The sequence below is a fragment of the Oncorhynchus mykiss genome, chromosome 11, assembly GCF_013265735.2.
Source record: "Oncorhynchus mykiss isolate Arlee chromosome 11, USDA_OmykA_1.1, whole genome shotgun sequence".
Taxonomy (NCBI): Eukaryota; Metazoa; Chordata; class Actinopteri; order Salmoniformes; family Salmonidae; genus Oncorhynchus; species Oncorhynchus mykiss.
Window position 1 is genome coordinate 8,194,980 of NC_048575.1, and position 24,423 is coordinate 8,219,402.

The 24,423-nt window shown below is 41.1% G+C and overlaps 1 protein-coding gene across 1 annotated transcript in view; it reads left to right on the forward strand.

Moving 5' to 3' along the window:
- The first annotated feature begins 627 nt into the window (after nt 1-627).
- Nucleotides 628-24,423, forward strand: part of LOC110535212 — a 30,432-nt gene continuing 6,636 nt past the window's right edge. Inside the window, exons 1-2 of the mRNA XM_021620079.2 lie at nt 628-744; nt 1,224-1,923. Coding sequence (XP_021475754.1) covers nt 1,848-1,923 — 76 coding nt within the window. The 5' untranslated portion in view covers nt 628-744; nt 1,224-1,847. The remainder of the gene's footprint in view (nt 745-1,223; nt 1,924-24,423) is intronic.

A 24,423-nucleotide genomic window follows, 5' to 3' on the forward strand; every position in this document is an offset into this window, starting at 1 on the left:
TTCAATTATGGATCAAGCTATCATACAGTGCCTCCTGAAACTCCTTTACACTGTACAGTGTTGTGCTTCTAATATATCACTTATCACTCTTTCAATCTTTCTGTACACAATCTATATTTAAAGAGTATGTTCCATGTTGCTAAATGGGATGTCCATACCAGTATATTTGTCTCTGTGAAGACTGGGGTGTAAAATATAAACCCGTATAAAACAGTGTGTGTGTGTGTGTGTGTGTGAGAGAGAGAGACTGGGAGATCTCACTGGGGGACGCTTCCAGGAGACAGCCGCGTGTCTGTATGCTCCTGACTAAATAAGGGAATTGGAAGGAGCGAACAGGCAGCTCTCCGCCCACGGAGCTCTATGGATCCCCCTCTCCATTTTCACATTTACAGCTTTCAAAATAAAATACAGTAAATAATCAGGATAACAGTTTTATTGTGTGTGTATTGTATTTTAATAAAGATGATATTGTATACCGGTAGGAAGAGTTAAGCATCATGCTGTAAAATAACATCAAAGTGAACCAGACAGTGCCAACAACATGCGTACTTGCACACGGAGCGCGCTCTTTGTCTATCGCACAGTGAAGATAGGGGAACCCCCTCCAGTGCTCGTGCAGGCAGTGACGTGTGTACTAGTCTGAAGCCCCCTCATACATGAGACAACTGAGGATGAAGCCCAGTCCTTCCGTGAAATAAACAAAGCGCATCGGAAGTCCCCAAAAAGCGCATAATTGACCAAGCGGTGAGTCAACGCCTCGCGCACTTCACACGCAAACTGAAACCGACCACAACCAGCCCTTGTTTTCGATTGGTATTTTGAATTAGCCTCATTGCATAAACGCTTACAATAGATTGCGGCTGTTGTGTGTGCCAGTCTGGTTGAATTGTGACTGTGATGTCATGTGGATGTGGGTTAGTTTACACACCTGAATGTAAATGTAGTGGCACTTGTGTGGATACCAAACCGTTTGGCCACAGAGGCTCATGTTTGGTTTATTTCAAATCAGATGCTGCTGTCCTTCTTTAGTTACAACGCTTTAGAATAGTCGCATCTCTTTCTCTTTGTTAATTAGCCATTCTCGATGTATTGGATAGATGGGCTATTCAATAAATGTAATCGAATATTTATATTACTAAGCATCAAATTATACAAATTATGATGATATTTTATGGCTGACGTTGTGCTTTATACACGTTCATTGTCATCCAATGTCTCAACAGTTCTGTTTGACGATGAGGAAAGTGTGAAAGAGGCGCAGTCGCCACCACCGGTGAGCGCACAGAGTACTGACCACACGCGGGACACTTCTCCTCCAGAGCGACTACGTCCCAACGACCTAGGACGGACTTTATCCAACGATTTATTCAACTATTTACTTGGCTGCTGATTCCTCTCTGTTTCGTCCATCGGGCGTACGGAAACAGGGAAGAATAGGTGGGCCAGGAGAAAAGGGGAAAAAGACGCAACTATGGCAAAAGCAAGGCTGACTGACTCCCCCGGAGTGTGCAATGAGAAATTACAAGAAGTAGACTCTCGTCTTGCCATCCACCAGAAAGGATATCATATTTGACAGCTCAAGGGACGTAAACAAAACATGCGCTCCTCTTAGTGGAAACTAGAAACTGTTTCCGGATTAAGTGGTGGCACATTTTCTATATTCTCTGAGAGGACTGTCCACTTGGTCCGTCTCATGAAGTCTTGCTCATGCTTCGGTCGAGGAGTACAGTATTTATTATTCTATGACGTAGGGCACAGTGATTGTCGTCCGTTTTGTCGGGACTCGTAGACTTCTAGGTCCGCATTGGCGACAGAAAGTCCAAAAACTTCAGGGGGATAGAGCAAAGATGCCGGTTCGACGGGGTCACGTGGCACCACAGAATACTTTCCTCGATACTATCATCAGGAAATTTGATAGTCAATGTAAGTTGTTTGATTATTGCATGATGATTTATTATTGCGTCCAATAATCATGTTCATCATGTGTCTCATATTGTGTCCAATGCATAAACCAATTGGATGATAACTTCATTACCATATCACATATTTTTTTCCTGCATGTTTTCCGGTTTATTTTTCTTTGCATGGTAAGTAAAATGTGGCATGCTCTTTTTTTTCTTCAAATATTCTTCAAGTATACTGCAAACAATATTTAATAATTAATTATCTTGAGAATAGAGATAGTAGGCCTACACTCAGGGGTGTCATGAACCCCTTGTTTAAGAGGGGGCAAGACGTGATTGTGGAGGGGGTGGGGGTTGGATGTTGGAAGAATTTAGACATTTTTAAACACGTGAAACTGATTTTTCCTGCAATCTAAAGTCATATTCATTACGCATAATTCTATGTAAAAAATTCTATATGTCATTTTTCCTGCATAAAGCCATTTTAGTTAATGATGCACATTGATTCTTTAATTCTTTAAAAACTTTACCAGTTTAGTAAAACTACCACACTGGTATATAGTATCATAACCCAATACTTAATCTATTTATTATCATTTTGGGTTTAGAAAAGAACAATGCATGGCTCTGTCTATTTTACAGTGAAATAATGTCTATGAATTCATAGACAGTGAATTTGCTTCCTAACCATAATGTTTTGTAAACATCTTGGAACCATCTGACAGATAATTTTCTCCAGGCGAAATTGGATTGCAATTCGAGCCAAGTACAATCTCGACATAAACCCATGGACAGTGAATCTGTTTCAATTAAAAAATATATATAATTAAACTGAAAAAAAATCAACCCTTTTAAAAAAAAAAACACAATATTTCTAAATAGGATCGGGTCAGAATAATGATATCGTAAATCTTCAACATTCCCCTAACACACCAAGCATTCGTAAGTTCTAAAATTCACGGACATTGCCCAAATGTTATTATAAGATTAGCCTTCCATCTCCGTCCATATGATCTGTTAGTGACTTTGCCACGTAAAAGGTAAACAAACAAACAGGCAAATAGCCTAGGCTACAAGCAGATTCAGCGATGAAAGTGAAAGATGCCATTAATTTTTTACAAAATGATAAAGGAACAACGATAATCAGTCTATTGTTATAACGTGATGTTCCTGAAGAGACTTCCCACGTCGCACATATAGGCCAAATTAGTCAACATTTTTCATAGAATAAGCATGGACAAGAATAATGTCCAAAATAATGGAAAAATTGGAAAGTCTTGACTGTTTTGCTGCTCCTGATATTTTAATAAAACATTGGTTATAGGCTAGTGATTAGGCTACTGATTAGGCTACTGATTACGCTGCTGATTAGGCTACTGATTAGGCTACTGTGTGCTTCCTCTGGCAAAATTGATGCTATAACCAATTACGTTACCGCGAAGACCAGCTTTTGTTGAGTCTAAAATATAAATAAGTAGTGACGATTTCAAATTGGCACACATTTTTAACTTCCACCTCAGCGCAAGGGGAGCTGGAAAATAACTGAGCGCTAGCTTTTACCAGTCGAAATTGTCAGAGTGTACGTTTGACACTAGCGCCGCCTTAATGCCAGCAGAAAATAGAGCTGATATGTTACAAACATATACTGTATTTATATTTTGGCTTAAAGGGTTTCGTATATATTCAACTCTAACTTTGTGTATACAGACCCAGCACTGCCAAGAAGACCCCTAGCTTAGACCTAGAACTTAGACATTCACACTGTGGACGACATATAGTGAGTTCCAAAAGTATTGGGACTGTGACACATCTTTTGTTGTTTTGGCTCAGCGCTCCAGAACTTTGGATTTTAAATGATATAATGACTATGAGGTTAAAAAGCAGACTGTCAAGCTTTCATTTCAGGGTATTTTCATTCATATCGGGTGAAGAGTTTAGAAATTACAGCACATAGTCCTCCCCATTTTAGAGAAAGAAAAGTATTAAGACAAATTAACTTATGTGTGTATTAAAGTAGTTAAAATTGTATTATGTGGTCCCATATTCCTATATCAAGCAATGATTCCAACAAGCTTGTGACTCTACAAACTGGTTGGATGTATTTGCTGTTTGTTTTGGTTGTGTTTCAGTTATATTGTGTCATTTTGGATGAACTTTTATTGTAAATAAAGAATATAATGTTACTTCTACGTTGATGTGGATGCTACCATGATTACGGATACTTCTGAATAATGGTGAGTGAGAAAGTTACAGACGCACAAATATCATTACCCGCCCCCGAAAACTGCGAACCTGCTCTCTGCTGAGGAGTATTTTTCTCCGCTTCATACAGGAGTGATAAAAGGTGAAAACAATTTTCTATGTGAATACTTTTTTATTGTGATTTATCAAGGAGTCCTATACTAAACATTTGACTACTCTATTACACATATATAAGTGAATTTGTCCCAATACTTTTTGGTCCCTTGAAATGGAGGGACTTTGTACAAAAAGTGCTGTAATTTCTAAACGGTTCACCCGATGCAGATGAAAATACCCTCAAATGATCATTTTAAATTCCAAACTGCTGCAGTACAGAGCCAAAACAACAACAACAACAAATAAGTCACTGTCCCAATACTTTTGTAGCTCGCTGTAGCCTACATGACTATAATACCAATGCACTCTCAAATGCTGCTGAGATTATACAAGTACTTGGTCTCAGGCTAATATGTAAATGTGTTCTGTCCAATGATCTGCTCTAATTGTGCAAACCCAGACTTATTGTTTCCCTACTTCCAAAATGAAAGTTAAGTCAACAATGGAGACATGAGCTTTCTGCCACTTGCTGTCTGTATGTCAGTGTTGCCAAGTGTTGACAAGCTTCACTCAACCTCAGTGGTCTGCGCAACTACAGTGCCTTGCGAAAGTATTCGGCCCCCTTGAACTTTGCGACCTTTTGCCACATTTCAGGCTTCAAACATAAAGATATAAAACTGTATTTTTTTTGTGAAGAATCAACAACAAGTGGGACACAATCATGAAGTGGAACAACATTTATTGGATATTTCAAACTTTTTTAACAAATCAAAAACTGAAAATTTGGGCGTGCAAAATTATTCAGCCCCCTTAAGTTAATACTTTGTAGCGCCACCTTTTGCTGCGATTACAGCTGTAAGTCGCTTGGGGTATGTCTCTATCAGTTTTGCACATCGAGAGGCTGAAATGTTTTTCCATTCCTCCTTGCAAAACAGCTCGAGCTCAGTGAGGTTGGATGGAGAGCATTTGTGAAAAGCAGTTTTCAGTTCTTTCCACAGATTCTCGATTGGATTCAGGTCTGGACTTTGACTTGGCCATTCTAACACCTGGATATGTTTATTTTTGAACCATTCCATTGTAGATTTTGCTTTATGTTTTGGATCATTGTCTTGTTGGAAGACAAATCTCTGTCCCAGTCTCAGGTCTTTTGCAGACTCCATCAGGTTTTCTTCCAGAATGGTCCTGTATTTGGCTCCATCCATCTTCCCATCAATTTTAACCATCTTCCCTGTCCCTGCTGAAGAAAAGCAGGCCCAAACCATGATGCTGCCACCACCATGTTTGACAGTGGGGATGGTGTGTTCAGGGTGATGAGCTGTGTTGCTTTTACGCCAAACATAACATTTTGCATTGTTGCCAAAAAGTTCAATTTTGGTTTCATCTGACCAGAGCACCTTCTTCCACATGTTTGGTGTGTCTCCCAGGTGGCTTGTGGCAAACTTTAAACAACACTTTTTATGGATATCTTTAAGAAATGGCTTTCTTCTTGCCACTCTTCCATAAAGGCCAGATTTGTGCAATATACGACTGATTGTTGTCCTATGGACAGAGTCTCCCACCTCAGCTGTAGATCTCTGCAGTTCATCCAGAGTGATCATGGGCCTCTTGGCTGCATCTCTGATCAGTCTTCTCCTTGTATGAGCTGAAAGTTTAGAGGGACGGCCAGGTCTTGGTAGATTTGCAGTGGTCTGATACTCCTTCCATTTCAATATTATCGCTTGCACAGTGCTCCTTGGGATGTTTAAAGCTTGGGAAATATTTTTGTATCCAAATCCGGCTTTAAACTTCTTCACAACAGTATCTCGGACCTGCCTGGTGTGTTCCTTGTTCTTCATGATGCTCTCTGCACTTTTAACGGACCTCTGAGACTATCACAGTGCAGGTGCATTGATACGGAGACTTGATTACACACAGGTGGATTGTATTTATCATCATTAGTCATTTAGGTCAACATTGGATCATTCAGAGATCCTCACTGAACTTCTGGAGAGAGTTTGCTGCACTGAAATTAAAGGGGCTGAATAATTTAGCACGCCCAATTTTTCAGTTTTTGATTTGTTAAGAAAGTTTGAAATATCCAATAAATGTCGTTCCACTTCATGATTGTGTCCCACTTGTTGTTGACTCTACAGTTTTATATCTTTATGTTTGAAGCCTGAAATGTGGCAAAAGGTCGCAAAGTTCAAGGGGGCCGAATACTTTCGCAAGGCACTGTATATTTGATGCAAATCGGGTTACATTTGGTCAATTTCTAATTGATCGCAACATTGGTGTCACGAACAGTCATTACAGCACTTCCTTAGGTCGGCAGGTAACCTAGTGGTCAGAGCGTTGGGCCAGTGACCGAAAAGTTGTCATTCTGCTCCTGAAAAAAGGAGGTTAACCCACTGTTCCTAGGCTGTCATTATAAATAAGAATTTGTTCTTTAACTGACTTGCCTAGTTAAATAAATCAAAACAATTTTGGGCCTTAGAGAGAGAAAGAGAGAGCGATCTGAATACATGAATATGTGCACTTAAGCACCTCTGGCCTCAGCGAGAGATACCTAATGGAGGTGTCCACTCACGTACCACTTAGCTAGCCTTATGCTACATACCACCTAGTTAGCATTATGCCACGTACCACCTAGCTAGCATTATGCCACGTACCACCTAGCTAGCATTATGCCACGTACCACCTAGCTAGCCTTAGGCCACGTACCACCTAGCTAGCCTTAGGCCACGTACCACCTAGCTAGCCTTAGGCCACGTACCACCTAGCTAGCCTTAGGCCACGTACCACCTAGCTAGCCTTATTCCACGTACCACCTAGCTAACCTTAGGCCACGTACCACCTAGCTAGCCTTATGACTGTTTTCTTGGTGCTTCTTCATAGTGTCCTCCTCCTACACTGCACTGTGAAGGAGGCAATGAAGACTTTTCCAAGCTGAAAATTATAAAATTATATCGGGTGCAGAGAATTGACCCATCAGCAGGAATTTATCACTGGACACACTATACAGTAGATAGAGTATGTGTTTTGTACTACAGGATCTTATGTCTAATCACAGTTAAGAATATCATAATATTATCAGACTGCATGCACCCAGAGCCCAGTTTGCACACCCGTCTGCTGTCTGCTAAAGGGGAATAATTGACATTTTCTCCCCAGTGATAAGTGTTCAATGCCAATAGTTGCTAGGCACGGATAACTCCCTAGATTAAAATAAATAAATAATGAGTCTTTGTCATCCCAGGGAGCTACAACATGTTTCTAAATCTGACCATTATCTTGGTCAATGTGGACTATTGGTATTGGTCCATATACCATATTGGCCAATGGTAGTACTCTTCTCCCGTGTATCTCAGAGCTCAGCTGATAGACCATGGCGCCAGGGTTGTGGGTTCAATTCCCATGGGGGACCAGTGCTGAAAAAAAAGTATGAAAATGTATGTTTATGCACTGTTATGAATTGGTACGTTCAGTCACATGGCGAAGCAGGAGGCTTTAATTTCATTCTGTTTAATTATGGATTTACTGCTTATTGTTGTCTTTTTATGCTTGTATTCTTGTAAAATTATATTGTTTTAACCTGAGGGATAAACATTGAGCCAGGTGGAATTGAAAATGATAAAATGGAGAGGGTGGATCAAGTACTCCTAGCTATTACATTGCTGTTTAATCATTTGCGGATGGATGCTTGGCTTTTCTCTCTGCCTCTCTGTGGGTAGCCTGGCTGTCACCAATACTAAAGGCACAGCACTCAGAGTACAGTGCCAAGGCTTTGATGTACTGTACTGTACTGTACTGTATTCTTAAAGGGATAGTTCACGCCGGAAATTAAAGTTTGTCAGATGTTTACAGACCTTTAAAAGTGGTTTAATTTCAAGATGAGATCATATCCCTCATATTGATGTGTTAGTGAAGAAAATGTATCAAAAACTAAATCTTCTTTGATTAACAATTTACATGACTTTACTCAATGTCTCAATCTCTCCTGAGACTTCCAACAAAATATGCAAATCTATTATGTTCTTTGGCTATACAGTCATGATCAAAACAACACATACTAACCATCTATAACCAAATGCTGTCGTTGTTCAGTTTGGCCCCCAGCTGAACACAGACACCGAAACCACAAATATTCCTATCCTATCCATTGCTACTCAAGCTGACTGACCTCACTGGGGCGGCAGGGACTAGTCACCGGAAGGTTGCAAGTTCGAATCCCCGAGCTGACAAGGTACAAATCTGTCGTTCTGCCCCCTGACCAAGGCAGGTAACCCACGGTTCCTAGGCCGTCATTGTAAATAAGAATTTGTTCTTAACTGACTTGCCTAGTTAAATAAATCAAATTAAGACACCGGGACCCTTTAACCTCCTGTCGGTGTAGTCGTGGCCTCAGCGTCCCCAGCAGAAACATTCCTCCAATTAGTCTTATATGAGGTGGGACTTTTTTTATTTTACCTTTATTTAACTAGGCAAGTCAGTTAAGAACAAATTCTTATTTTTAATGACAGCCTAGGAACAGTGGGTTAACTGCCTGTTCAGGGGCAGAACGACAGATTTGTACCTTGTCAGCTCGGGGATTTGAATATGCAATCTTCCAGTTACTAGTCCAACACTCTAACCACTAGGCTACCCTGCCTCTGGGGAGGACATTAAGCTCTACAGCTCAGTCACAAACACAACGTCACCAGGACAACTTGCCACCAGTCTTCCAAGGAATCTGACTCAATCAGGGCTCTTTCTGTAGACAGACAACCAGGACAGTATGACGTTTTATTAGTAATTTATTAGTCATGTACAGGATACACATGGGATACACTGCAGGTTGCCTTCTGGACAATGCAACAACAATAAGAAATAATACAAGCTAACACAAAGAACATAGGGTAAATGGCTCAGTAGAATATAATAAACATTTAGTATCAGTATAATACAGGAAGGCACATTTTATATTTACCCCTGTACTGTATATCAGGGAAGGGGTGATTGCGGGGACAAGTGTTTAAATTGAGCATTATTAGCAATAGTAAATAATAGTCTGGTAGCAGCTGTTGAGGTGTGTGAGTGTGTGTGTGTGTGTGTGTGTGATAAAGGGAGAAAGAATTAGAGCAGGTGGTCATTCCAGTTCAAGTGTTCAGCAGTCTGATGGCTTGTAGATAGAAACTGTCTCTGAACCTGTTAGTATCAGACCTCATGCTCTGATATCGTCTGCCCAGCGGTAAGGGAGTGAACAGCTCGTGGCTGGGGTGTGTTGGGTCCTTGATGATGCTACGGGACTTCCTCATATACTGTTTCAAGAAGACATCCTGGATGAGATCACGTTAGACATCCTGGATGGGATCACGTTCCCAGTGATGTACTGGGCCTTCTTCACCACCCGCTGGAGGGCTTTGCGGTGGTGGACAGAACAATTCCCCTACCAGGCGGTGAGGTCTGGACGCTCTCGATGGTACAGTGGTAGTATTTGGAGAGGACCCGGCGTGCCATGCATGAATTTCTTCAGCCGTCTTAGAAAGTGGAGATGCTTTTGACAAGAGAGGTGGTGTTGTTGGTCCATGTCAAGTCCTCGGAGATGTGGACGCCGATGAACTTAAAACTGCGGACTCTCTCTACTGCAGTCCTGTTGAGGGTCTGTTCCCTCAGCTTCCTGAAGTCGACAATCAACTCCTTTGTTTTGCTTTGTTTTGCTGACGTAGTTCACTTACCTCCTCCCTATAGGCTCACTCAACGTTGCTGGTTATCAGGCCTACAACTCTCCCCTCTCTCTCTCTCTCTCTCTACGTCTCTCTCCCCTCTCTCGCTCTCTGTCTCTCTACCTCTCTCTCCCCCCCTCTCACTCTGACTGTCTCATAGAGAGACAACACAGAGAGACACGCTCTCTGTCTCTCTACCTCTCTCTCCCCCCTCTCTCACTGTCTCTCTACCTCTCTCCCCCCTCTCACTCGGACTGTCTCATAGAGAGACAACACAGAGAGACACGCTCTCTGTCTCTCTACCTCTTCACCCTCTTACTCTGACTGTCTCATAGAGAGACAACACAGAGAGACACGCTCTCTGTCTCTCTACCTCTCTCTCCCCCCTTTGCTCTTTCAATCCCTCCCCCCCCTCTCTCTCTCTCTCTCTCTCTCTCTCTCTCTCTCTATATATATATATATATATATATATATCTCCCCCTTCGCACTTTTAATCCCCTCTATCTCTCTCCCCCTCTCTCTTTCCCCTCCCTCTCTCTGTCTCTCTCTCTCTCCCCTTCTGTGCTCTGCTTTGTGTCTGTCTGTGTGTGTGTGTGTGTGTGTGTCTGGCAGCCTGTTGTCTCTGCTGCTAGCTGCCATCCCCAGTCTCTCTGAGTGACCCGCTGGGTTGCCATGTTGGCACAGTGTCGTCGTCGTCGTCCCCCCCCACCGCCGCCGCTGGGCGCCCGTCCAACTGGGCAACATGGCGCCTGCTGGGGAGACGAGCTCCATCCTTCCACTTCCAAGTGGGCTGCTCCTTTCAAAGCCTTCTGCTTCCTATCCATCACCTAGCGTCCCCACTTTAAACAGCACCATGCTAGCTCGTGTAGCTAGGCTAGTGTGCCAGTTTGATTTTATTTGACAATTTCAAATAAACCAAAATGTTGGCAACACCAGGCAACAGATACAAAACTGCGACGATCCCAAAAAGTCAAGAGACTGTAGTCGGCCCCTCTGTACCAGGAAGTATCTCCTTGAAATTAAATTGAACAACTGCAATTTAGAATTTATTTTTGTTTGCATTGAATTTAAGGAGTAGTGTATGCATATCTAATTACAAAGAGAAGCACCCAAATCAACAATATTTATTGGAATTTAGTTTTGAGTTTCTAATAAACTATTTGAAAAGCCTCCTCATCCTCCTTTTTCCTCCTCATCCTCCTCTCTCTCCTCCTCCTCTCTCTCTCTCCTCCTCCTCTCTATCCTCATCCTCTATCCTCATCCTCTCTCCTCCTCTCTCTCTCTCCTCCTCCTCTCTCTCTCTCTCCTCCTCCTCTCTCTCTCTCTCTCCTCCTCCTCTCTATCCTCATCCTCTCTCCTCCTCTCTCTCTCCTCCTCTCTCTCTCCTCCTCCTCTCTCTCTCCTCCTCCTCTCTCTCCTCCCCCTCCTCCTCTCTCTCCTCCTCCTCTCTCTCCTCATCCTGTCTCTCTCCTCATCCTCCTCCTCTAATCTCATCCTCTCTCTCCTCATCCTCCTCTCTCTCCTCATCCTCCTCTCTCTCCTCCTCTGAGCTTTCCTCTAATCTCCTCCTCCTCCTCTAATCTCCTCCTCTCCCTCCTCATCCTCATCTAATCTCCTCTCTGTCCTCCTCCTCCTCTCTCTCCTCATCCTCCTCCTCTCTCTCCTCATCCTCCTCCTCTCTCTCCTCCTCCTCCACTCTCTTCTGTGACCACTCTATCATTCTACCACTCCACTGACTGTCACACCTCTCTCTCTCTCTCGCTCTTTCAATTTAAGGGGCTTTACTGGCATGGGAAACATATGTTAACATTGCCAAAGCAAGCAAAATAGATAATAAACAAAAGTTAAATAAACTATAAAAATGAACAGTAAACATTACACTCAAAAGTAAAAAAATAAAAAAAATAAAGACATTTAAATGGCATGTTATGTCTATATACAGTGTAATGATGTGCAAATAGTTAATGTACAAAAGGGAAAAAAAGAAACATAAATATAGTTTGTACAATGTTGTTAATGTTGTTTGTTCTTCACCTCTCTCCCTTTCTCTGCCACTTTGCATATATCTGCATAACCCCATTTAGAGATGTTACGGTGACTGTATTAACGCCACACCGGAGTTCACAAGTTCCACGTTACCGTTTATTCACGGTAACTAGGCTTCTCAAAGCTCTGATGCTGTGGATGGTCATTGGTATCCTACCAAACTTGCTAACTGCCTGGTACTCAGCACTCTATTGTCCCTCTAATCACTCTGACATCAATGCAAATGTGATCAAAAATCTAATCAAACACTTCATGAGAGCCCATGAGAAAACAGTGATGGCCTCTGTTAAAAAAAGGAGGATCCCATCAGCTTTCTATATGCTGGGTCTACAATATTTATTTCTCAACTTTCCTAATATTAAGCACATTGCTTCTCTTTAAAACAGGAGTATAGCCTACCTGACTGGCATGAAAATGACCACGGGAAAAGCATCCTGCATTCACTATTTAAGATGGATGACATGTCTACATTTTTTGCTGCCTCTGTTTTCGAAGACAGGTGCATGATAATTATCCATTCTAAATAAAATATCACATACATATACATATATATATATATATATATATATATATATATATATATATATATATATATATATATATATATATATATATATATATATGATTTAGTATATGTAAAGACAAGCTTAAATCAGGAATAGTGAGATGGGTGACAATATTAGCCCATCACTTGTGAATGATGCCCAGCATAAGGAAAACTACCTCATGTAGCCCAGCCCATAGGCTTATATGTTTTGATAAGGTTTGCATCACAACTGAAGTGGCCAAATAACTTCGTAAAATTTAGCACATTAATCCGCTTTACAAAGAGTGTAGAGCCTAACTGGCAAACATAAGCAGTGCGTGAGTTTCAAGTTTGGGGAAGATAATTTTCACCTTTATAATAAAATCACTATGTGCATAATCACATGTGGTCACGTTTAGAATGGTGTTTTCCTGCTAATGGAACATTTTCACTTATACAGTGGTTGCTCAACTAAAGGTTTTGAGATTATGCTGCGGGATTTAGTGGTTGAGTACAGTACCCTGCGTCACTGCTTCATTGCTCCAGATCACCACAAGGGGGAGTTAGAGCACTTATGCTTACTGGAAAACACTCTCAAAATGAATGGAAGTGGCAAGTGGAAGGGGAAGAAGACAGTGTTCAGAGGTCAAGACAGCGCTGCTCTGAGACAAGCATGGGGACTGGTCTTGATAAATCAATGAGATTTTTATTTTCACTGAATCTCCGTTTGGGTATTGGTTAGACTACAATTAGGGTGTGAAAATGTTAGGATTATTTTGCTCTTACTGTAGTACTGTAGCGTACTCCCGACCGGTCACATTGTACAGCTCCGTTTTATGGTTTTAGCAGGACAATTGATACTTTGTGCAAGGCAATTGATCAGCGTTAAAAACTTTGCGGATGGGGCCTCCCGAGTGGCGCAGCGGTCTAAGACACTGTATTGCAGTGAAAACTGCATTGCAACAGATGCTGGTTTGATATCCGTACTGGCCACGACCGGGAGACCTATGAGACGACGGTGGGCTTTTGGTTTCTCTCCCTCTAAAACTTGAATAAATTATTCTTAATTACAAACAAGTCCGAGTTTAAAAGTAGAACGTTTGCAGCCATCCACTTCCTTATGTCTGAAACACAGGCTTCCAGCAAGGGCAATTTTGGGGCTTCACCATGTTTCATTGAAATGTACAGCTGTGTGTCATCCGCATAGCAGTGAAAGTTAACATTATGTTTTCAAATGACATCCCCAAGAGGTCAAATATATAGTGAAAACAATAGTGGTCCTAAAACGGAACCTTGAGGAACACCGAAATGTACAGTTGTTTTGTCAGAGGACAAGCCATTCACAGAGACAAACTGATATCTTTCCGACAGATAAGATCTAAACCAGGACAGAACTTGTCCGTGTAGACCAATTTGGGTTTCCAATCTCTCCAAAAGAATGTGGTGATCGATGATCTCAAAAGCACCACTAAGGTCTAGGAGCACGAGGACAGATGCAGAGCCTTGGTCTGATGCCATTAAAAGGTCATTTACCACCTTCACAAGTGCAGTCTCCGTGCTATGATGGGGTTTAAAACCAGACTGAAGCATTTCGTATACATTGCTTTTCTTCAGGAAGGCAGTGAGTTGCTGCTCAACAGCTTTTTCTAAATGTTTTGAGAGGAATGGAAGATTCAATATAGGCCGATAGTTTTTAAATATTTTCTGGGTCAAGGTTTGGCTTTTTCAAGAGAGGCTTTATTACTGCCACTTTTAGTGAGTTTGGTACACATCCGGTGGATAGGGAGCTGTTTATTATGTTCAACATAGGAGGCCAAGCACAGGAAGCAGCTCTTTCAGTAGTTTAGTTGGAATAGGGTCCAGTATGCAACTTGAAGGTTTAGAGGCCATGATTATTTTCATCATTGTGTCAAGAGATATAGTACTAAAATACTTGTGTGTCTCTCTCTTGATCCTAGGTCCTGGCAGAGTTGTGCAGACTCAGGACAGCTGAGCTTTGAAGGAATACGCAGATTTAAAGAGGAGTCCGTAATTTGCTTTCTAATAATCATGATCTTTTCCTCAAAGAAGTTCATGAATTTATTACTGCTGAAGTGAAAGCCATCCTCACTTGGGGAATGCTGCTTTTTAGTTAGCTTTGCGACAGTATCAAATAGAAATTTCGGATTGTTCTTATTTTCCTCAATTAAGTTGGAAAAATAGGATGATGGAGCAGCAGTAAGGGCTCTTCGATACTGCACGGTACTGTCTTTCCAAGCTAGTCGGAAGACTTCCAGTTTAGGTTGTAGTTATTATAGGACTCTCTATACCAAGCATCAGCATTTGTGGGTTCGATTACAGGCTCAAAATGGCCAGAAACAAATACATTTTTTGAAATTCGTCAGTCTATTCTTGATCTGAGAAATGAAGGCTATTCCATGCGAGAAATTGCCAAGAAACTGAAGATCTCGTACAGGGCTGCGTTCAACTCCCTTCACAGAACAGTACAAACTGACTAACCAGAATAGAAAGAGGAGTGGGAGGCTCCGGTGCACAACTGAACAAGAGGACAAGTACATTAGATTGTCTAGTTTGAGAAACAGACGAGTCCTCAACTGGCAGCTCATTAAATAGTTCCCGCAAAACACCAGTTTCAAAGTGAACATCGAAGAGGCGACACTAGGATGCTGACCTTCTAGACGGAGTTCCTCTGTCCAGTGTCTGTTCTTTTAACCATCTTAATGTTTTCTTTTTATTGGCCAGTCTGAGATATGGCTTTTTATTTGCAACTCGCTAAATATTCTCATCTGTTGTGTCAACCACATTGCATAAAAAGTTATTTTTATTGCTAGTGGTTGTATTAATTTGAGATCTATTGCATCCCACAACTGTCCCAGATTAGGTTTGCAGATTATGTTTGCACAGAATAGAATAGGTTGACTTTTGTACTATGGGGGATAGTAGATTGTGCTTTAGCTGTTCGTTAGACCTACGCATCTTATTTGCTGACGAAAAGTAAATGTTTAGGGCTTCTAACATCTTCAATATGCGCCTCGGAATTGGATGTATGTCATCAATTGTAGCCTGTGAGAAAGACCCGATCAAGTGACTGAGAGCCGTGCTTCGGCACGCAGCCCGGAGAAGGGAATTATAATTATTATATTCAGCACAAAGGCCAATGGCTGCAAAAGGCATGGATTATTTTAGGGGACATTATGACCACACAAAGGCATGGATTATTATAGGGGACATTGTGACCACACAAAGGCATGGATTATTTTAGGGGACATTATGACCACACAAAGGCATGGATTATTATAGGGGACATTGTGACCACACAAAGGCATGGATTATTTTAGGGGACATTATGACCACACAAAGGCATGGATTATTATAGGGGACATTGTGACCACACAAAGGCATGGATTATTATAGGGGACATTGTGACCACACAAAGGGATGGATTATTATAGGGGACATTGTGACCACACAAAGGCATGGATTATTATAGGGGACATTATGACCACACAAAGGGATGCAGCCGGGAAATTTGAGGCATGATCAAGTGCTTGTCAAAATTGTGAATGAGAGACTGATGAAGTGTGTGCAGCCTGTGCAAAAAACAAAGCAGAGCTCATTCCTTTCATGCGACTTTTTGCAAATCATCATTAGTCTCATCATGCAGACTAAGAATGTGTAAAAAAATCTAAACATATAGCCAAACATTTGTATCACAACTAAAGTTGCACAAATAACTCTAAATTATGCATATAGGAGTACCTATTTCTTTCTTAACCACTCAACACAGAATAGACGCATGTAGGCACTCCCTCAAATCGTTTGGAGAAAATATCCTTTCTATTTGATTCAGCTATGCTCAATCATATTCTTCATACTATAAAATATTGTAATACAAGAAATTCGAAACAAATCTTGTCTACTAAATTAACTAGTGTAGACCACAATGATTTGGCATAGCCAGATCATGGTCTAACATAAGGACAACACAGAGTATTCTGTTCTTCTGAAATAGATTTTTTTTAAATCTTCATATCATGTTTCAATAGACCTGTCTAAATGAATAATGGATTTATTGTGATGGTGTAGGTTGGTGTACCTGGATTTATTTAGACTTTTTAAAATGTAGATGTTACAAAGGTCTGCATCAGTGGCTTGTAGGGGGAAGCCAGGAGATGGTAAATGTGTTTATGTTAATTAGCAGACAATCACCGGCTGACAACATTTCATGACCGCCACATGCCCTAATCCCAATTAAGGAGTTCAAATGAGACCGGCATGGCTTGTGCACCTAATTGAAAAATGGCCCATCAAATATGACGTTGATTGTAAATTAAGCGTGTTAGAGAATGCAGTGCTGAATTTTGACGTTGCCCCTTTGAAGCATATCAACTTTTGAAACTCATCGGTTTTTCTTTTACGTTTTGGGAAGCACCCGGGAGGGTTAGGGTTAACAAAAGCTTTCCAATTTTCACATTGTTGCAGTTCTGGATGGGAAGAATTAACACTGGTCTGTAGTTCCCTAGTAGTCAGAGAGAGACAGAGAGAGAGACAAAAAAAATAATTAGTTGACACATTGGAAAGAATTGACCAAAAAACTGAACAAACTAGATTGCAATTTGGCCATAAACAGAGAGTACACAGTGACAGAATACCTGACCACTGTGACTGACTGACAAAATTAAGGAAACATTTGACTATGTACAGACTTAGTGAGCATAGCTTTGCTATTGAGAAAGGCCGCCGTAGACAGACCTGGCTCTCAAGAGAAGACAGGCTATGTGCACACTGCCCACAGAATGAAGTGGAAACTGAGCTGCACTCCCATACCTATTGGGTGAAATATCACTATTTGTCACTATAACACTGTATCTGAAATGTCTTTACTCTTTTGAAAGTTTTGTAAGTGTAATGTTTACAGTTTGTATTTTATTGTTTATTATCTATTTCCCTTGATTTTTCAATGTAAACATATGTTACCCATGTCTATGAAAGAGAGACAGAGAGAGACAGAGAGACAGAGAGAGACAAAGAGACAGAGAGAGACAAAGAGACAGAGAGAGACAGAGAGAGACAAAGAGAGACAAAGAGACAGAGAGAGACAGAGAGAGACAAAGAGACAGAGAGAGACAGAGTGACAGAGAGAGACAAAGAGAGAGAGAGACAGAGAGAGACAGAGAGAGACAAAGAGACAGAGAGAGACAGAGAGAGACAAAGAGACAGAGAGAGACAGAGTGACAGAGAGAGACAGAGAGAGACACAGAGAGACACAGAGAGTGACAGAGAGACAGAGAGACAGAGAGAGACAGAGAGACAGAGAGAGACAGAGTGACAGAGAGAGACAGAGAGAGACACAGAGAGACACAGAGAGTGACAGCGAGACAGAGAGACAGAGTGACAGAGAGAGACAGAGTGACAGAGAGAGACAGAGAGAGACACAGAGAGACACAGAGAGTGACAGCGAGACAGAGAGACAGAGTGACAGAGAGAGACAGAGTGACAGAGAGAGACAGAGAGAGACAAAGAGACAGAGAGAGACAGAGAGAGAGAGGGAGAGTGACAGAGAGGGAGAGTGACAGAGAGACAGAGAGACAGAGAGAGACAGAGAGACAGAGAGAGGCAGAGTGACAGAGAGAGACAGAGAGAGACAAAGAGACAGAGAGAGACAAAGAGACAGAGAGAGACAAAGAGACAGAGAGAGACAGAGAGAGACAGAGAGAGACAAAGAGACAGAGAGAGACAGAGAGAGAGAGGGAGAGTGACAGAGAGGGAGAGTGACAGAGAGACAGAGAGACAGAGAGAGACAGAGAGACAGAGAGACAGAGAGAGGCAGAGTGACAGAGAGAGACAGAGAGAGACAAAGAGACAGAGAGAGACAAAGAGACAGAGAGAGACAAAGAGACAGAGAGAGACAGAGAGAGAGAGGGAGAGTGACAGAGAGGGAGAGTGACAGAGAGGGAGAGTGACAGAGAGGGAGAGTGACAGAGAGGGAGAGTGACAGAGAGGGAGAGTGACAGAGAGGGAGAGTGACAGAGAGGGAGAGTGACAGAGAGGGAGAGTGACAGAGAGGGAGAGTGACAGAGAGGGAGAGAGACAGAGAGGGAGAGTGACAGAGAGGGAGAGAGGAGTGTTTGTTTGTGTGTGTGAATATGTGCCTCTATGGTAGGATATCTACGCTACCTGAACTTAACATTTTTAGTTGGCCCAAACGTAGCTGACTGATTCACTCATATCTTAAACATTTGAACCGGGGACCGATGCGTATCGGTGAATCAAAGCTTTTCCCTAGTACTTGCATGTCAACATGTCCTCACATCTCCTCAGTGGCGATTTTAGCATCTAAATCTTGGTGGTGCAAACTCAAAAGCAATGCATGCCAGCAAAGCCACTACACAACCCAACCCTACACAACACAACCCTACACAACACAACCCAACCCTACACAACACAACCCTACACAACACAACCCAACCCTACACAACACAACCCAACACAACACATTATTTGGACTATAACGGGGCAAATGGTGCGCAGAAACTGTTAGGGCCTATTTAAAGCTGTCCCAACAGCAGTCCCAACCACAGTCCCAACACCTTACCACTGTTACACCTGGTTATCAGCGGAGCCTTGTCTGGTAGCGAAACAGTTCATTTAGCCTTATTTACTGCCTTTAACAAAAACATAGCTGATATGGCTGACTTGCTTAGACAAATGTGGTTTCTACTGACCATTGAGTTGTACGGAACATAAGGGGATGATGACAAGTGGATAAGAGGCAATCCGTAATTTCCATCAAGACATTGGTGAGCGAGCTAGGACGGACGTAGTCAATACAACTATTTGTTAATTAACCTCTCTGGGATCGTTCGGGACGCTAGCGTCCCACCTCGCCAACAGCCAGTGAAATTGCAGGGCTCCAATTTCAAAACAGAAATCTCATAATTTAAATTCCTCAACCATTGACACAGCATATTGGACAGGCAATCACTTAAATGAAACTACAAACCTCAGATTTCCCACTTCCTGGTTGGATTTGTCTCAGGTTTTCACCTGCCATATGAGTTCTGTTATACTCACAGACATGACTCAAACATTTTTGGTATTTTCATTTGTTTTGAATTTTCTTTCAATGATGTACCAGACTTGTGGAGGTCTTCAAATTGTTTTCTGAGGTCTTGGCCGATTTCCTTTGATTTTCCCATGATGTCAAGCAAAGAGGCACTGAGTTTGAAGGTAGGCCTTGAAATACATCCACAGGTACACCTCCAATTGATTCAAATGATGTCAATTAGCCTATCAGAAGCTTCTAAAGCCGTGACATCATTTTCTGTAATTTTCCAAGCTGTTTAATGGCACAGTCAGCTCAGTGTATGTAATCTTCTGACCCACTGGAATCGTGATACAGATGTAAACAGATGTTGGAAAAATTGCTTGTGTCATGCACAAAGTAGATGTCCTAACCGATTTGCCAAAACTATAGTTTGTTAACAAGAAATTTGTGGAGTCATTGAAAAATTAGTTTTAATGACTCCAACCTAAGTGAATGTAAACGTCCAACTTCGGCTGTTCATATCTCCCTGGCATATTACATAATTTATGGAGCAGCATACGATACCTGTTTGGACTCACTTTATTGTGCTGTGCTCACTTGTCATCAAAGTCTGGCATTCTCTGGATTGATGGTGCTTTCAAGACAACTGGGAACTCAGAAAAAAACAAGGTCAATCATGACGTTAGTGATCTTCAAGTCGGAGCTCTAGAAAGAGTCCCGAATTCCCGACTTGGAATTCTGAGTTGGATGACCGTTCAAAACTTATTTTCCCAGTTGTCTCACTGAAGTCTGAGATTTCCCAGTTCCAAGTTCCCAGTTGTCTTGAACTCACTGAAGTCTGAGATGTCCCTGTTCCAAGTTTCCAGTTGTTTTGAAAGCGGCAGAAGTCATGGCCAGCGTTGAATGTTTATCATTTTAAGCTTGGAAAAGAGACCCATAAACCCAGACTTCAACAACACATCCACTCCACTGAATAGCAGGCTAGTGATTGCTTTGCAATGCTTACAGTATCACATTCGGCCGTGATTGGGAGTCCCATAGGGTGGGACACAATTGGCCCAGCTTTGTTCGGGTTTGGCCGGGGTAGGCCGTCATTGTAAATAAGAATTTGTCCTTAACTGACTTGCCTAGTTAAATTAAGGTTACATTTAAAATATATATATATTTTTTTTAAATTAGCCACTGATTCCTTCCAAACCACTCATTGTTGAATTTGTGATTTCCAAATTTCTGTGTAATGTTAATGTCCAATGGCCGATGAGCATCAATACTTTTTATCTATAATTTCTCTTCATATGACAAGGGTGGAAAAGGCTTTGCCAGTAGATTGTCAACTTGATTCATGATGCTAGGATTTTCAAATTATGTTGACATGATCAGTCCAATCCAATCCAATTGAGCCTTCTTGGATGGGCACGTCTAATGTAACTCTATGGCAGCACTCAAGGGGCTTGAATTTTTTAGCTCTACCTGTAGATTTTGCGGTGACGTAGTGTCCCCTTGAGTAAGAGAACACTGAGCCAATCACGGCGCAACTAGAAAACATTACCAACCCCTACGCTCCGTGTCTTCCGCTGGCTACCCCACCCGAGTGGCGCAGCAGTCTAAAGCACCGCATCTCAGTGCTTGAGGCTTCACTAGAAACATCCTGGTTCAAATCCAGGCTGTATCACAACTGGCTGTGATTGGGAGTCCCATAGGGTAGCGCACAATTGGCCCAGGGTCATCTGGGTTTGGGCGGTATGGGCTGTCATTGTAAATAATTTGTTCTTAACTGACTTACCTGGTTAAATAAAACCACAGAAAGCACTGGGCTAGGCTGAAACACCAACATTTTGGAGCTGCCTTACTCAAGAAAGCAAAAAAAGAGACCATGTTTGTATGCGGCTTTATCAATCAATGTTTTTTTTTTTACATTGTTTCCAAACTGATATGTGACACGCATGAATGCCAAAATGACATGCAAAACAGGCACACAAAAAATGTATCATAATATTATAGCTAAACAGGTGGCCCTTAAATGACGGGTCGCCACTGACCTTAGGTCAACATCAAGCATTATATATTTCAGGCATGTTTTTCCAGCACTGTGGTTTGTGGCGAGCCATTAGCACTCTCCAAATGATGCATGCTCAGATCCTACCCAGCTCAATTGGCCTAAGAAATAAACAACCCCTCCCCTCGTACAGTATCATGTGACCCACCCTCTAAATACCAGTATTTATTACTTGCGGGCTAAACCGTTAGCCTCTAAGACACGGTAAGGGCCCTGTGGCTGCTAATTTATGGAGGGAATCCCTTTAACTTAGTGTCAACCTGGAGAAAAGATAGCCTTTGTTTGCATGCATGTCTGAATAGCCTTGCTTTGGGGCCTGTTATTGCCGTTGGCCCTGGTATTTTATTTTATCACGATCCCCATTAGCTGACGCCATGACGACAGCTAGTCTTTCTGTGGTCGGAATAACGACAACTCGTCTTCCCCTATTCTCTCACTAGGGATAAGAGGTTGCTTTAGGAGTGAAGGGTACCCACACAGAAAACAATATACATTTCAATATATTGGAACTGACGTTAAATGTATTTCACATACATGTAGCATCATTTGCATCTTTGCTCAAATGCATGTAATGCCTGGCAATATTCCAGAAATGCATGACATCTAGTTTACAGGGTGGCCAAAGTGGTTACTAATTCAGGTTTTAAATTAATCTTTAAATATTGATCAATGGTGATCATGGTCAGCAAAAAAAAAAAAAAAAAAAATCAAGTTTTTATTTCACCTAATTTGAACATTCTCTCATTCCGAGCACATGTTCAACTTCATAAAAATAATATGTTTCTCAAGAGGTAAAGAATGACTGTAGTAAGGGCCTGTTTTCAGCTTAATAAAATAATGTAAAAAATCTAGTGCCTGATGTTTTTGTTATAATTATTAAAAAAAAAAAATCTATTTAAAAAAAGATATACACATTGTACAACACTCCACAATATGTCAAAGTGTAGGTCTAGGTGTTATGCTTCCAATGAGTGGTAGTATATGACTCTACGTGGATGGTTAGCAGTGTTATGCTGTGTTCGTAGCTAAGTGGGAAGTGGAAATGTACCACACTTAACCGGCCCTCCAACTGGTAATTACTAGATACATGATCCATGAATCCCCCTGTGACAGGGGGAATGGAAGCTTGTTGTGTGCAACAGGGAGGGGCAATAGAATGCAAGCTTCACAAAAAATAAATAATAAATTAAATAAACAATACATTTTTAAAACATTTGTAGTCTTTAACAGGGTTGACGTGTTATGCTCATCCTGCTCAGTTTACCACAAAACACCAGAAAATTGCCAAAAAGACTAGAACCAGTTCGCCTGCTTTTACACTATGATTTGACTGTTAGATGTTCAATTATGTTTACTTTAAAAATGAATGAGGCTGATGAAAACACCATTCTCGAAAATGGCCGCCGATGTGATTATGCATGAAAAGGATCTTCCCCACGCAAGGCCTTTGTGTGCCAGTAAAGTTCTACACCGGTTGTAAATCGGATTAATGTGCTTAATTTTAAGAAGTTATTCGGCCACTTTAGTTGTGATTACAAACCTTATCAAAACATATAGGCCTGTGGGCTGGGCTACATGAGGTGGGCGAATATGATTTGAAAAAGTCGAAAAGAAAAGCATACGCTGTTTCTTGCCTTACTGCACACAAGCTGGGCATCATTCACAAGTGATTGGCTAAAACATCATTCACAAGTGATTGGCTAAAACATCATTCACAAGTGATTGGCTAAAACATCATTCACAAGTGATTGGCTAATATTGCCACCCATCAGATTATTCTTGATTTAATATTGTCTTTACATATACTAAATATTATATGTGTGAGATTTGTTTTGATTTAGAATGGACCATTAGAATGGACCAGAGTGCCGGAGAGGGAGAGGGGGAGCAGGGGTAGACTATCTGTTCTGCAGTTTTAATGAGATTAACAGAAGTGCATGTGATATCAAATCACCTACTAATGTTTAATTGTTAAGACATTTTGTTAAAATAAATGTATTTAATTTGACATACACACTTATTTCTTGCAATTACATTTAAATACATGAAATGAAATACATTTTTAAATATATTTACCAAGTATATTGATAAATACTATATATTCTAAAATACATTCTGATGCATTTAACATATATTGTGATATACATTTTTAAATATATTTACCAAGTATATTGATAAATACTGTATATTCTAAAATACATTCTGATGCATTTAACATATATTGTGATATACATTTTTAAATATATTTACCAAGTATATTGATAAATACTGTATATTCTAAAATACATTCTGATGCATTTAACATATATTGTGATACACATTTTAAATGCATTTATGTTCTATATGTTGGAATATATATAAAATGTATGTAAAAGTACATTATTTGGCCAATTTTATATATTTCACATTTATCCTTAAAAAACATATTTAAAAAAGAATCAGAATGGGAGGTAGTCTTTACAAAAATATATTGGAAAATTGAAATGGTTTCAACCCTACACTGAGTATACAAAGCATCAAGAACACCTTCCTAATATTGAGTTGCACCCCTCACTTTTGCCCTCAGAACAGCCTCAATTCACCGGGGCATGGACTCTACAAGGTGTTGAAAGCAGTCCACAGGGATGCTGGCCCATGTTGACTCCTATGCTTCCCACAGTTGTGTCCAGTTGGCTGGATGTCCTTTGGGTGGTGGACTACTTGACATACACGGGAAACAGTTGAGCGTGAAAGACCCAGCAGCGTTGCAGTTCTCAAATCAAATCAAGTCAAATGTTATTTGTCACATGCGCAGAATACAACAGGTGTAGTAGACCTTACAGTGAAATGCTTACTTACAAGCCCTTAACCAACAATGCTTTAAG